At 40.3% G+C, this 15,639-nt stretch overlaps 1 protein-coding gene across 1 annotated transcript in view; it reads left to right on the top strand.

Annotated features, from left to right (window-relative positions):
- Positions 1-3,973: 3,973 nt before the first annotated feature.
- Positions 3,974-15,639, top strand: part of LOC121294292 (synaptotagmin-9-like) — a 102,984-nt gene continuing 91,318 nt past the window's right edge. Inside the window, exon 1 of the mRNA XM_041217866.1 lies at positions 3,974-4,097. Coding sequence (XP_041073800.1) covers positions 4,076-4,097 — 22 coding nt within the window. The 5' untranslated portion in view covers positions 3,974-4,075. The remainder of the gene's footprint in view (positions 4,098-15,639) is intronic.

Below are 15,639 nucleotides of genomic sequence, written 5' to 3'. Positions count from 1 at the left end.
GCTTCTGAAACAGATTGATACTGTTTTGTGTCAAGTGATTGTAAACAAAAATACTTGGGCAGTGTTCTGCAGTATTCTGATTTGCTAACAAACTTAGAAAGGAAAAAAAAACCTAGAAAGGAACAACAAAATCGAAAGGGTAACACTTTAGGGTTAGGGTTGTATTGTGCAAAAAGTAGGGGAAGGAAAGGTGTAGTCCTTGAGATTCAGGGAATCCCCAGTGCTGCACCATGCTCTAATAAAATCAATGATGCAATCCAGGGGAGATCCCCAGTGCTGTACCATGCTCTAATAAAATCAATGATGCAATCCAGGGGGATCCCCAGTGCTGTACCATGCCCTAATAAAATCAATGATGCAATCTAGGAGGATCCCCAGTGCTGTACCATGCTCTAAAAAATCAATGATGCAATCTAGGGGGATCCCCAGTGCTGTACCATGCTCTAAAAAATCAATGATTCAATCCAGGGGGATCCCCAGTGCTGCACATTGCTTTAATAAAATCAGAGTGGCTTACCACTGTGTGTAGTGGATCAAAGTTTTATAATTCAATATTACAGTTTATGATTGAGGATCCATTTTTGAGGAAACCCGCTATAAGGCAAACATAGGGGCAAAGTGCTTTACATTTGCGCTGGATTGCACTTCCCTTTCAAGATGTGATTTTGAATGGAGTTTGAGCTAGGCTGGCATTGGGGGAATTCTGTTAGCGCTGACCAATAAAGAAAGCGTGGGAGTCACAAGCTGCCAGCAAATCAGACGGGTTGACAGAACCTGTATTTCAAATAAACCTCCCCTCACCTGGTTAGTCTGAAACACAGTCACCCCCATCTGTACCATCATTGAACGCACTCAAAGCTAACATGCAAATGACGTCCAACCCCGAAAGTTATATTGACCACTGGCGCTAATGCAGACGGTAAAGAACGGGGCAAAACATGTCACCAAAATTGCATTACAGGGCAAAGGCATTTTGCTCTTGTTTCTATTTTTCCAGCAAAATCAGTGCCTATCGTGTCTTTCTGTAGCGCTAGAGGTCTGTCCCATCATCAAAACTAGGCCCTGGGTGTTTGTGCATAGAAATATATATTGAATCGATAGCCGGCAGCTTTCACAAGAATCCCAGATAATAAACCTCTTCTGCATGCTTTTTATTCATTACATTACAAGGTAGCTATGTGAAATGATTACACATTTTTTGCTCAAAATAAAGTTCTTTGTTTTACTGATAGCATACAGTAACACTAATGTCCATCTGGCAATGAGATAAGCTTCTTTACAGTTCAAAAAGAAATGCAGTGGAGAATGCAGCAAGACAAACGCAATCAATTGATTACTGATTTGTGTTGAATTTAAATCAAGGGAAGTAATGTTAAAACTGTACAATGCACTTGTAAGACCTCATCTTGAATATTGTGTGCAGTTCTGGTCACCTCGCTATAAAAAAGATATTGCTGCTCTAGAAAGAGTGCAAAGAAGAGCGACCAGAATTATTCCGGGCTTAAAAGGCATGTCATATGCAGACAGGCTAAAAGAATTGAATCTGTTCAGTCTTGAACAAAGAAGACTACGTGGCGACCTAATTCAAGCATTCAAAATTCTAAAAGGTATTGACAGTGTGGACGCAAGGGACTTTTTCAGCCTGAAAAAAGAAACAAGGACCAGGGGTCACAAATGGAGTTTAGAAAAAGGGGCATTCAGAACAGAAAATAGGAGACACTTTTTTACACAGAGAATTGTGAGGGTCTGGAATCAACTCCCCAGTAATGTTGTTGAAGCTGACACCCTGGGATCCTTCAAGAAGCTGCTTGATGAGATTTTGGGATCAATAAGCTACTAACAACCAAACGAGCAAGATGGGCCGAATGGCCTCCTCTCGTTTGTAAACTTTCTTATGTTCTTATGTTCTTATGTTCTTATAACCATTTTTGCTTCATGAAATGTAAGATAAAATGTGGCAGTGTTAGCATTATCACTGGCACTAGGATTACAAGGCTCTTTTTCATTGTGCTTTTCTTTATCCTGGCTTTTCTTCCTGAACCCAGAGTTCAAACGACTCTGAGACATGGTTAAAACTACAGGAATTTCCTAATGATTGATTTAAACATCAGTTGTTGTTTTACAGCACACTTTTACTTGGCACAGAAGAAAAAAATCATGCAGATACCTTAGTTTCAGGAACAATGTCAAGTTATGATGACGTACTGTATTACTTAAATAATTAATCACACAGCCTTAGACTCCTGAGAATAGGAACCATTTTGCATTACTGGCAGTCTGCAGTTTTTAGAGGACATGGTATACAATACTTTGCTGGATTGAAGGACACATCCTGTGTGAATTAGAGCCCCTCCGAGTTATATTTATATATCTATGGAAGCACCAGTTTGAAGTAGAAATATATTTTCTGATAAAAGACCAGAATACTGTTCACTGTAAAATGGAATACAAAATCATTTTCTTAATGAAAGAGCGATTCAATTAAAACGACACATGTATTACTGTATATTGATGTCAGTAAATGGGACCTTTCTACAACAGATTAAGTCCTAGGTTAGCTTTTTCCACACCTCTGCCTAAAGAATGTGAGATAAAATGCACTGACAAGTACATTGTTTGAATAATTTCAGTGCATTTAAATGTTTATCATAATATTTTCAGTAAATGCATTATCTTGCAGACATGGCACAAATGTACTCTTATTACTGAGACACGGGGTGTTTTTTAAAAGTTAGTAAAATAACAATATGTAAAGAAGTAACCTTTTTTAAAAAGTGTCTAATTCATAAAATGCAAAACATTGAAACATGGATTATTTTTCGCTATATTCTCTGCCGGTCTTATTAAGTTATACATTCTTCCTAGAGCTGGCAGTCAAACTTTACTGGGCTTCTGTTGTAGGCAAAAGCAATGTGAATTTGTTCCTGTGTGTGAGACTGAGGGTATGTGAATTAAAGGGATATGTATATGTGAGTATATCATTTTGGTTTGAGGTTTATCATTATTTGTGTGAATTTGACTTCCGCAATTCAGTTTTCTGAAACTTGCGTGGCTCTAGAAATCTACACAGAGTGTTTTTCTAGCAACAGAACCAACGGGCAGAGTATTACGACAAAACTTGTTGTCCCTTAGACAAATCGCGTCGTCCTGGTTTTATGCTATATAGTGTCATGGGAAGAAAAGTGCCTCGTTTGTAGTCAGAGAGCATGTGAATTAATTTGCACATGCCTAATTTATTTTTTCCACCATTTTTAAATTTTGTCTTGCTACAAAAGTCTTCAGTAGATCTTTAATTCTTGTATAAGTACCTGTTGCTAAAAAAAGTGTCAGTGAGGACTAGGTTTGCATCCTTAGCTCATGATTCCACACATTAAAGGGTGAATGGAGACAGTATTGTGCTCCTCTACAGCAGAAAATGCTGATCTCTGATCTTCAGAAATGAAGAATGTAAAACAATTATCAAATCAATACAGTTATACAATATATTGCACATTATTACAGTACTTTATTATTACAATTGTGCAACACTATTTGTCAATGACACTATTTGGCACAACACCTGGCTTTGGGCGATATGAATTCCATTCCGCTGTAACCTGTATGTAACCAGAGGCTTCTGATATTTAAATGTTGTATAATACAGTAGTTGATAATTACCATTTGCTTTTTGTTATCATGAATAAACTGCTTGACAGGACATCTTAAATATTAAATCTAGAGTAGTGTACAATATAATTGTGTATGACATGCAATCTCATTCCTCTCACCAGAGGTGAATACAAACACTTCAGTTCAGAATGGTTTGCATGAGAAACGTGTCTTATCAAGTGGTTTCAAAGATCTGCCCCCTGTGTCTCCCAGGCTCCTGTCTGCTTGCCTGCCTTCTCCTCCTCCTCTCCACCCTGCCGTCACTCACTGGCTGGGCTGCTATAAGAGGCAGTGGGCTGGAGAGCAGCTGCTCAGTTCTCAAGCAGATCCCTGGATGCAGAGCAGGGGAGTGGACTGGGACCTCTCGTGGAATATCCTAGAGCAAGAAGAATCCTTTGGAAAGCTGTGCTAGAGGCTTTAATGAATCATGTCTGAGTCGGGGTTGGAAGGTAGGAGAGCTGCACATCTATTTTTTTTGTTTAATTTGGTAGAGTGGCTATAGACTATAAAAAAAAATGTAAAAGGCACTTGTGTAATGGAATTGTGCTTGAATTATGCATTTTCTGTTTACAAGGTTCACACATACAGCCATGGTGTTTAGCTGCTGATACCCATGTAAATGTTTACCATGGTAAGTTTGCATTGAGATTTTTTTGCAGTATTCTCTATGCATTAACTCTAGTTTACCATGATTTGGCAGCTTTGCAAATCATGCTCACTTATTCTTTATCATGCTTTCACTATGCTTTATTATACTTTGCTATGTTTTTATAAGGCTCTTTTAAGCAATGCAATGCATTAGAATTCATTGGTCTCGCCTGAGTTTTAGTTGTAATTATTAAAGACCCACCCACTGCCTTTCTTGTTGTTTTTTTCATAGTCAAACCCAAAGTTTCTTTCCCTGAAAGTTTGAAAGTGTTCATTAGAGCTAGAATGTATGATAGCTTTTAGTTGGGGGAATGCTCTGATCTGCCCCTCTGCATTTCAAAGAAAGGGAAAGCTTGCTGTACATCTGGCACAAAACAACAAGAGTGTACTGACAGCCAGCCAGCTAGTGCTGGTGCAACTGACACACACAGCAGTAGAATTACAGTGTGCAAGCTGATTGACTGTTTTTAAGATTCCATTTCTAACAGGAGTGATATAAACACGGTTTGGGATTTCATTTATGCATAACTATTAAAACTCAATAGTGTTACATCTAGAAATTCTTAAAGAAACATTCACTAGACATGATCGAGTACTAATCGAGGGGATTCCCCTTGACTCCTGGAGGACAAATCTAGAGGTGGGTGGTGTTCTAAGGTTGGGAAGTGAGCTTCACTTACCCCTAGAAGGGAGACTGCTGCAGAGAAGGGCACAGTTACAGAGCAGGGCACAGTTACAGTGGAGGGTGCAGTTACAGGGGAGGGCACAGTTACAGGGGAGGGCACAGTTACAGGGGAGGGTGCAGTTACAGGGGAGGCCACAGTTACAGTGGAGGGCACAGTTCAGTGGAGGGTGCAGTTACAGGGGAGGGCACAGTTACAGAGGAGGGCACAGTTACAGAGGAGGGCACAGTTGCAGAGCAGGGCACAGTTGCAGTGGAGGGCGCAGTTACAGGGGAGGGCACAGTTACAGAGCAGGGCACAGTTACAGAGGAGGGCACAGTTACAGAGCAGGGCGCAGTTGCAGAGGAGGGCGCAGTTGCAGAGAAGGGCGCAGTTGCAGAGAAGGGCGCAGTTACAGAGCAGGGCACAGTTACAGAGAAGGGCACAGTTACAGTGGAGGGTGCAGTTACAGAGCAGGGCACAGTTACAGTGGAGGCCGCAGTTACAGAGGAGGGCACAGTTACAGAGGAGGGCGCAGTTGCAGAGAAGGGCGCAGTTACTGAGCAGGGCACAGTTGCAAAGGAGGGCACAGTTGCAGAGGAGGGCACAGTTGCAGAGAAGGGCACAGTTGCAGAGAAGGGCACAGTTACAGAGGAGGAGAGCCAAGTAGAAGAAAAAAGCATAGTGGGGGAGGAGGGGAGGATGGTGAAAAACAATAAAGCACAAGACAAAGAGCAAACTGAAGGCTTGATGTTTAAATAGGGGATTAGCAAATGTTATTGGTAGGAAGGAAGAAGGGGGGAGCCCTTGTTCATGTCCCCTGAATAACATAGGTTTTCAGTAATAAATTCAATTACAAATATTTTGACTTCGTTCGACTAATTTATCCACAACTATTAAAAACTCAATAACGCGACACTTTTAAATACTGAAAGAAACAAAACATTAAATGACCAGTGTTTCATAGTCAAAACTATTGTGACCTGTGATCCTCAATTATGATGCATTTTTACATAAATTAATTTACGAGGAAGCAGTTTAGTGTGATTAAAGGTTAATGAAGGTATAGAAACATACTATACTGAAGGGATCAGGATTTACAAACACACTGTATTAAAGGGATCAGAATTTACAAACACACTATACTGAAGGTATTAGTATTTAGCATAGACTCCTTTATTATAATGACAGAAAATGCTAGCCATCTGCAGTGAAACAATGACAAGGAGCACAGGAAAAATTCAGCCTCTGTGTGTGGAATAAAAACGATGCTCTCTAAAATGAATTGCTAAAAATGAAAGACTGCATATTTTGTCAACACACACACACACACACACACACACACCATATAATGTGCAGCACAAAGATCTTTCATATTCCTGTGCAGGTGTTCAACAGTTGATGCAGCTCACAATGACATTTTAGTTCCGCTAAGTATAGACTCCATTACACTGTAAAAGCATGAAACCCAATCTCTGCAAACACACACCTACGCACATATTGATTAGGTAGATCTCAATTAGGCAATGCTCACAAACACAATTTATTTCAGTTAAGAAAGAAATATGTGTGTGTGTGTGTGTGTGTGTGTGTGTGTGTGTGTGTGCTCGTGCGTGCGTGCGTGCGTGCGTGTGTGTGTGTGAACAGCAGTCAGTGCTCAATAAGATGAATTACATACTGGAAATCGCTATCTCTACATATATCATTTGTAATTGTTTTTACTAACATAGGTATTTGAGAATTAGATTTACTTATTAATGTTTCTAAGAATATGTGAAATCCTAAAATACGGTGGCTTGCGAAAGTATTGACCCCCCTTGGCATTTTTCCTATTTTGTTGCCTTACAACCTGGAATTAAAATGGATTTTTATTTGGATTTCATGTAATGGACATACACAAAATAGTCCAAATTGGTGAAGTGAAATGAAAAGAATAACTTGTTTAAAAAAATTCTAAAAAATAAATAACAGCAAAGTGGTGCATGCATATGTATTCACCCCCTTTGCTATTAAGCCTCTAAATAAGATCTGGTGCAACCAATTACCTTCAGAAGTCACATAATTAGTTAAATAAAGTCCACCTGTGTGCAATCTAAATGTCACATGATCTGTCACATGATCTCAGTATATATACACCTGTTCTGAAAGGCCCCAGAGTCTCCAACACCACTAAGCAAGGGGCACCACCAAGCAAGCAGCACCATGAAGACCAAGGAGCTCTACAAACAGGTCAGGGACAAAGTTGTGGAGAAGTACAGATCAGGGTTGGGTTATAAAAAAATATCCAAAACTTTGAACATCCCACGGAGCACCATTAAAGCCATTATTAAAAAATGGAAAGAATATGGCACCACAACAAACCTGGCAAGAGAGGGCCGCCCACCAAAACTCACGGACCAGGCAAGGAAGGCATTAATCAGAGAGGCAACAAAGAGACCAAAGATAACCCTGAAGGAGCTGCAAAGCTCCACAGCTGAGATTGGAGTATCTGTCCATAGGACCACTTTAAGCCGTACATTCCACAGAGCTGGGCTTTACGGAAGAGTGACCAGAAAAAAGCCATTGCTTAAAGAAAAAAATAAGCAAACACGTTTGGTGTTCACCAAAAGGCATGTGGGAGACTCCCCAAACATATGGAAGAAGGTACTCTGGTCAGATGAGACTAAAATTTAGCTTTTTGGCCATCAAGGAAAATTCTATGTCTGGCGCAAACCCAACACCTCTCATCACCCCGAGAACACCATCCCCACAGTGAAGCATGGTGGTGGCAGCATCATGCTGTGGGGATGTTTTTCATCGGCAGGGACTGGGAAACTAGTCAGAATTGAAGGAATGATGGATGGCGCTAAATACAGGGAAATTCTTGAGGGAAACCTGTTTCAGTCTTCCAGAGATTTGAGACTGGGACGGAGGTTCACCTTCCAGCAGGACAAAGACCCTAAGCATACTGCTAAAGCAACACTCGAGTGGTTTAAGGGGAAACATTTAAATGTCTTGGAATGGCCTAGTCAAAGCCCAGACCTCAATCCAATTAAGAGTCTGTGGTATGACTTAAAGATTGCTGTACACCAGCGGAACCCATCCAACTTGAAGGAGCTGGAGCAGTTTTGCCTTGAAGAATGGGCAAAAATGCCAGTGGCTAGATGTGCCAAGCTTATAGATACATACCCCAAGAGACTTGCAGCTGTAATTGCTGCAAAAGGTGGCTCTACAAAGTAGAGACTTTGGGGGGGTGAATACTTATGCACGCTCAAGTTTTCTGTTTTTTTGTCTTATTTCTTGTTTGTTTCACAATAAAATAATAATAATTATGTGTTGCATCTTTAAAGTGGTAGGCATGTTGTGTAAATCAAATGATACAAACCCCCCAAAAATCCATTTTAATTCCAGGTTGTAAGGCAACAAAATAGGAAAAATGCCAAGGGGGGTCAATACTTTCGCAAGCCACTGTATGCAAACAAAGTTCATTAGAAATAGCCACACGCATAATGTAGAGCAGCTACATAAGTTAAAACATGATTATGGTATTAATATAATGATACTATTTGAAACCATACAGTAGTGATATACTAATTGATATATTAATTGTAAACAAAGATAATTGTAATCTAAGAAATAAACACATTTCTTCAAAATTACATTAAAAAGGAAAAACAAAGAGTCCAGAGTGAAAAGTGCAATAGTGTAGCTAGGGAGTCAGAGACTGTATCTCCAACACCCAGCACTGGCTTCCAGTACAATAGTGTATCCAGTGAGTTATAGGCTGCATCTAATAGCAACCAGTACTGGCTTACAATTGTTGGAATAACCCAGTGTTTCATGGATAATTGTTGGAAGTATCCAGTGTTTCACAGATGATTGTTGGAAGTATCCAGTGTTTCATGGATGATTGTTGGAAGCACCCAGTGTTTCATGGATGATTGTTGGAAGTATCCAGTGTTTCACAGATGATTGTTGGAAGTATCCAGTGTTTCATGGATGATTGTTGGAAGTATCCAGTGTTTCACGGATGATTGTTGGAAGTATCCAGTGTTTCACGGATGATTGTTGGAAGTATCCAGTGTTTCACGGATGATTGTTGGAAGTATCCAGTGTTTCACGGATGATTGTTGGAAGTATCCAGTGTTTCATGGATGATTGCTGGAAGTACCCAGTGTTTCATAGATGATTGCTGGAAGTACCCAGTGTTTCATGGATGATTGCTGGAAGTACCCAGTGTTTCATGGATAATTGTTGGAAGTACCCAGTGTTTCATGGATGATTGCTGGAAGTACCCAGTATTTTGCTTTCTATCCCTGTTGAATTAAGAGTGTTCTGTATGCATCTTTAATGTTGTCTCTGCTTGTATCATTATTGTCTATTTCAGCTTATGAAAAGTGGGGTGGGGAAACATTGCATAGGCTTCAGGCACAATGATGTGGGTATCAGTGCATAGTGCAATACTACTAGGCTTCCCCACCTCGCTTCATCACAATTTAACAAAAATAGTTATTAAATTAAGCAAATGACAATCTAAACAAAACTATGGAGAATGAAATATGAAATATTTTGAAAATGGGGACAAATTAAGACATATTAATCCTGATGAACTTCTCATTAAAGAAATGAAAACTGTCAAAATGCATCTTAAAGAGCAAACTATCATATGGAACAGAATATCAGAACTATCTTAACTACTATATTTTGCTTTTTGTTTAGGATCATTTTGCACATCATTTTTTGTTTCAGGCTTCAGACCCTGGGGATGTTTTAAGCACCCCTGTGCTTTCTCACACAGAACACACTTCAAATGGGGGCAGAGCATTGCAGTGGGACAGGCTAATGGTTACATTCTGCTTACCTGCTGAACTTAGCAAGGTGGCATCATTCTGAGAAGGCATGGTTCTGAGAAAGCATGATTCTGAGAAGGCATGATTCTGATAAGGCATGGTCCTGAGAAGGCATGATTCTGAGGCCACACAGGGACTTCACACTTCTGTGTTTTAAACAGTCGCCAAGACTTGACTGAAACAGAAAATCGCATACAAAATTATTTAAAAATAATACATTTATTGAAGTAACAGTATATTTCATACCTATTCAACTGTACTCTTTAAAGCTAGAAACTATAAAAACGCCACGTCTTTTGAGGTCTCAGTTTGAAGTCACTCAGTTTGTAAATACCAGAACATGGAAAGTTTGACTTTTACTGGAGCACTTAAGAATCTCACATGATGCCTGATATAAGCAAGCTATTTTGGCTTGAGCACAAAATAATCGTGGCTTATCTGGCTGTTATCAGCTAATTGCTGCTTGGTTTGCCAACATTATAAAGCCTACACAATGTACTCATGTCCTCTATTATCATAACTGCAGGGCTTAGATTCATTCAGTGAGACAAAACAAGGTGACTCAGACAGTGTTCCCTACAGGAACAGCTTCTGTGACAGAAGGTGCTCCCTACAGGACAGGCTTCAGCGACAGACAGTGCTTCATACAGGACAGGCTTTAGACAGACTTTGCACCCTACAGGACAGGCTTCAGTGACAGACTCTGCTCCTACAGGACAGGCTTCAGTGACAGACTGTGTTCCTCACATGACAGGCTTCAGTGATAGACTGTGCTTCACACAGGACAGGCTTCAGTGACAGACTGTGCTCCCTACAGGGCAGGGTTCAATGACATATTGTGCTCCACACAGGACAGGCTTCAGTGACAGACTGTGCTTCACACAGGACAGGCTTTAGTGACAGACTGCGCTTCATGTAGGACAGGACAGACTGTGCGTCATGCAGGACAGGCTTCAGTGACAGACTGTGCTTCATACAGGACAGGCTTCAGTGACAGACTGTGCTGATTGCAGGACAGGCTTCAATGACAGACTGTGCTCCTACAGGGCAGGCTTCAGTGGGACTGTGCTCTCTACAGGACAGGGTTCAGAGACTTAGACTGTGCGTCATACAGGACAGGCTTCCGTGACAGACTGTGCTTCATACAGGTTATGCTTCAGTGACTCATAGTGTGCTCCCTGCAGGGCAGGCTTCAGTGACAGACTGTGCTTCACATAGGGCAGGCTTCAGTGACAGACTGCTTCATGCAGGACAGGCTTCACTGACAGTCTGTACTCCCTACCAGGCAAGCTTCAGTGACAGACTGTGCTCCCTACAGGACAGGCTTCAGTGTCAGACTGTGCTTCATACAAGACAGGCTTCAGTGACAGACTGCTTCACACAGGACAGGCTTCAGTTAGACTGTGCTTCATACAGGACAGGCTTCCGTGACAGACTGTGCTTCATACAGGTTATGCTTCAGTGACTCATAGTGTGCTCCCTGCAGGGCAGGCTTCAGTGACAGACTGTGCTTCACATAGGGCAGGCTTCAGTGACAGACTGCTTCATGCAGGACAGGCTTCACTGACAGTCTGTACTCCCTACCAGGCAAGCTTCAGTGACAGACTGTGCTCCCTACAGGACAGGCTTCAGTGTCAGACTGTGCTTCATAAAAGACAGGCTTCAGTGACAGACTGCTTCACACAGGACAGGCTTCAGTTAGACTGTGCTTCATACAGGACAGGCTTCAGTGACAGACTGTCCTTCATACAGGACAGGCTTCAGTGACTCAGAATGTGCTCTCTATAGGACAGTGTCCATTATGAATGGCTTTTGAAGGGAAATGGCCATCTTCAGCATTTTAAAATTAGTGGATCAGATTTTATTTTACAGGTTTTGTTTTTTTACAGTTTAGGTTAAACTATGTCAAATTTAAAAAAAAACAGCATATCCCTTATAAAAGTTCACCACTGTAAATGTGCACAGTAATTTTGTAGTTTCCACCATGCTTTTCCATGGTTATACTACTACATTTCCATAGTTCACCATTGTTTTCTATGTTTTTAATATACTTTATCACACTTCTCTGGGCTTTGCAATGCGTACCTATGATTTTTTTTCATATTGCTATGCTTTACTATGGGAAACTTTTACTAGGGATATTTCAAAACATACACACAGAAACAGGTGAAAACGTGTTGTATGTTATGACACTTTTAAATAAAACCTCAGAACATTTACATTAATATGAATAATTGAATACACTTATTTAAAAGGGTTGGGTTTATTGGTTTAACCCTCAAATCAGAAAAACCCAGTTTAAGTAAGTAAACATACATCACATGTTACCTTCGATAAGACCTCCATAATAAACATTCCAAAAATAGACTAGTTCAAGGCATGCTGATCCTGTTCTAAAAGCACAGAGCCCCATTTCAAAGTATATACTGATTCTGTTCTAGAAGCAGAGCCACATTTCAAAGTATATACTGATCCTGTTCTAGAAGCATAGAGCCCCATTTCAAAGTATATACTGATCCTGTTCTAGAAGCATAGAGCCCCATTTCAAAGTATATACTGATCTTGTTCTAGAAGCATAGAGCCCAATTTCAAAGTATATACTGATCCTGTTCTAGAAGCATAGAGCCCCATTTCAAAGTATATACTGATCCTGTTCTAGAAGCACAGAGCCCCATTTCAAAGTATATGATGATCTTGTTCGAGAATCACACAGCCCCATTCCTACACATTGTTAACTGGAGGAAAACTCTGAAGATAAAACATTTCTGAACAAAAAAACAAAAAACTGTTGTGCATATTTATGTAAATATCATACAGTCATCATAATAAAACAAAACATTACATTTAAGTTGGGAAAGAAAAGAAACATATTTACCTTATAAACTGATAAAGTAAACAAACTCACGTTAAAAATCAGGCTCAGTACGTCGCTCCCTCTGTAGAATACTTAAAGAAAACATCTTCACAGTGTTAATGAACAAGAAAATAAGTTGCATGGTCAAGTGGGTATATACAGTGCCGTGCAAAAGTATTCAGACCCTCTCACAGTTTTCACATTTTGTTGCTTTAAGCTTGCAACCATAACACTTTGAAGTAGGAATTAATATGTGTTATATACACAACCTACTCCACACATGACCTTAACAAGCCACACAATTATTTGAATGGCCTCTGTCTGTGTGCAATATTAGTGGTTCTCATGATTTCAGAATAAAGACACCTGTCTCTGTGAGGTTCCTTGGTCAGGTAGTGAATTTCAAGCAAAGACTCAGCTATGAAGACCAAGGAGCTTTCAAAGCAAGTCAGGGATAAAGTCATTGAAAAGCACAAATCAGGAGAAGGGTACATACAAATATGGATGCCTCTGAATATCCCTGTGAGCACAGTCTACTCAATCATCAAGAAATGGAAGGTGCATTGTACCACCCAGACACTGCCTAGATCAGGCCATCCTTCCAAACTGAGCAGCCGGGCAAGGAGGAAACTGGTGAGGGATGCCACTGTGATGCCAATGATAACTTTGAAAGTGCTACAGAGTTCAATGGCTGAGATAGGAGAAAATATGCATTAGTCACCAATATCCAGAACACGTCACAAAAGTAGCCTGTATGGCAGGGTGGCAATAAGGAAGCCATTACTAAAAATAAGCCATCTCAAAGCCCACATGGAGTTTTTACAAAGCATTAAAGCGTTACATTTGGCACAGACCCAACACATCTTCCAGTCAACACCATCCCTATAGTCAAGCATTGTGGTGGCAGCAACATACTACGGGGATGCTTCTCCTCAGCAGGGACTGGAAAGTTTGTTAGGATTGAATGAAAAATGGATGGAGCAAAGTACAGGCAAATACTAGAGGAAAACCTCTTTCAGTCTGCTAAAGACTTAAAACGGGCGCAAAAATTCACCTTTCAGCAGGACAATGATCCAAACCACAAGGCCAAAGCTACACTGGAGTGGCTTAAGAATATTGAGTGGCCCAGTCAAAGTCCTGACTTGAATCCAATTGAGAATCTGTGGAAAGACTTGAAAACTACTGTCCATAAGCGATCCCCAAGCAACTTGAGAGAGCAAATCTGCCAAGAAAAATGGGCACAAATTGCACCAAGCCGATGTGCAAAGTTGGTAAGACTTGTAGCTGTAATTGCTGCATAAGTGCTTCCACCAAATTTTGAGTTGACAGGTCTGAATACTTATGCAATCAACACATTTCAGTTTTTCACATTAGTTTTTGCTGACATTTACTGTAACTTATCTTACCTTTAAAAGTCTTCAGTTTGAGCATTCAAGTTTTGAATAAAATACTAAGTTTAAAAAAATGTGTATGCATCTGTGGCAGGCTGGCGAGTGGAAAGAGGCCCAGAGACAGACTGCAGTTCAAAAAAATAACTATTTTATTATAAACACAAAAATGAAAGGGCACAAGGGCCAAAACAAAGCAATTTCAACACAAAGAAAGACAAAAAGCAAAACTTACAAAAATAACAATTTCCAGGCTGGGCAATGCCTTCACTGGATTCAAACTTTCCAAGCAACCAAAAAACCCCAACCTGCTTCCTCAGCTCCCTCTCCCCCAAATGAGAAGCAGAGGCCTCCTTTTATATCAGGTGGCTGGGCGCTGATTGATCGTTAATTAACCTAATCAACTAATCAACCCCAGCCACCTGAACATAATAAACCCAGGCAGGCAGGGGAAGTTAACCCCATCCCTGCCAATTTAAAAGGGCAGAGCTTTGCTCTGCCACAGCATCATTTTGTAATTTCGTTATATCGCCCCTCATTATACGCAGGTTCGGATATATCGCAGTCTAGGAGTTGGCTCCCCATTTTTACTGTCTAACTGTGTATGCCTTAGCTGCAATATATATATTGGCACTTAGAATTATTGCTCATTTTATTTCATACTGCACATCAAACAACAATATACAAAACAATTAAAAACAAAGCATTAATATTGTACTGTTATCATATACACATGCACTGCACAATAACACAAAGCAAATTAAATATCTACTCACTTAAGCAGTTTTTATTTTAGCCTAAGAGGTGTTCATGTGTGGCAGCAGTACACTAGCAAAGTCACAGGGCAGTGGCGTCAGCTCCCTAACAACAAGCCTCCTATGCTGTTGGGAGTGGACTCTTCAATGCAGTGGGTTTGTGCATTTGAGAAAAGAGAGGAAGACTCATGAAATTAATTGCAGACTGAAGTTGATGGGGAGCAATTACCTTCCGCTGTACGAATTAAAAATTAGAAAAAAGTTGGTTATGTAGAAGATTTATACTGGACCCTGACGCCGCCAATAAGACGAGGGAGTGGTTGTACAGTATTTATTTGTTAGCCTATTTGTTTCTCTATGGGTCTCTCACTATATTGTGGCCCTCAATATATAGCAGATTTATATTGGACCCTGACACCCGCGATATATCGAGAGTGTGTGTGTGTGTGTATATGTATAAATACAGTATACACACACACACACATGTGGTGAGGAGAAAAATGTACTTTCTGCCTTCACAGTCTCACACTTCGCTATTATGGTTGATCAGGTTTCTAGAAACCTTCAGTTGAATTGTAACCTTATGTACATTTATTTCTATATTATTACATCCTGGGGAAACAGCAGTGTGCAATCTAATATTAACCATATACTGTATCTGAAAATGGTGGTGACTCATTTTTGTAATGAATTCCGAGATGAACACAACGGCTGTCCATTCCTGTTTTTGTGTTGATACAGAATTGTGCGTGGGTACGTTCTGAACACACAGACATCCAAGTCCAATTAGCATTCTGTGAGATAACACAGCATAACAGTGACAACATTGCCTTGACAATCCATGTGAGTGCACAG

This window comes from Polyodon spathula, chromosome 19 (genome assembly GCF_017654505.1).
Source record: "Polyodon spathula isolate WHYD16114869_AA chromosome 19, ASM1765450v1, whole genome shotgun sequence".
Classification (NCBI taxonomy): domain Eukaryota; kingdom Metazoa; phylum Chordata; class Actinopteri; order Acipenseriformes; family Polyodontidae; genus Polyodon; species Polyodon spathula.
Note: the sequence above shows the minus strand (reverse complement) of the source record. Positions and strands in the feature narration are given on the sequence as shown.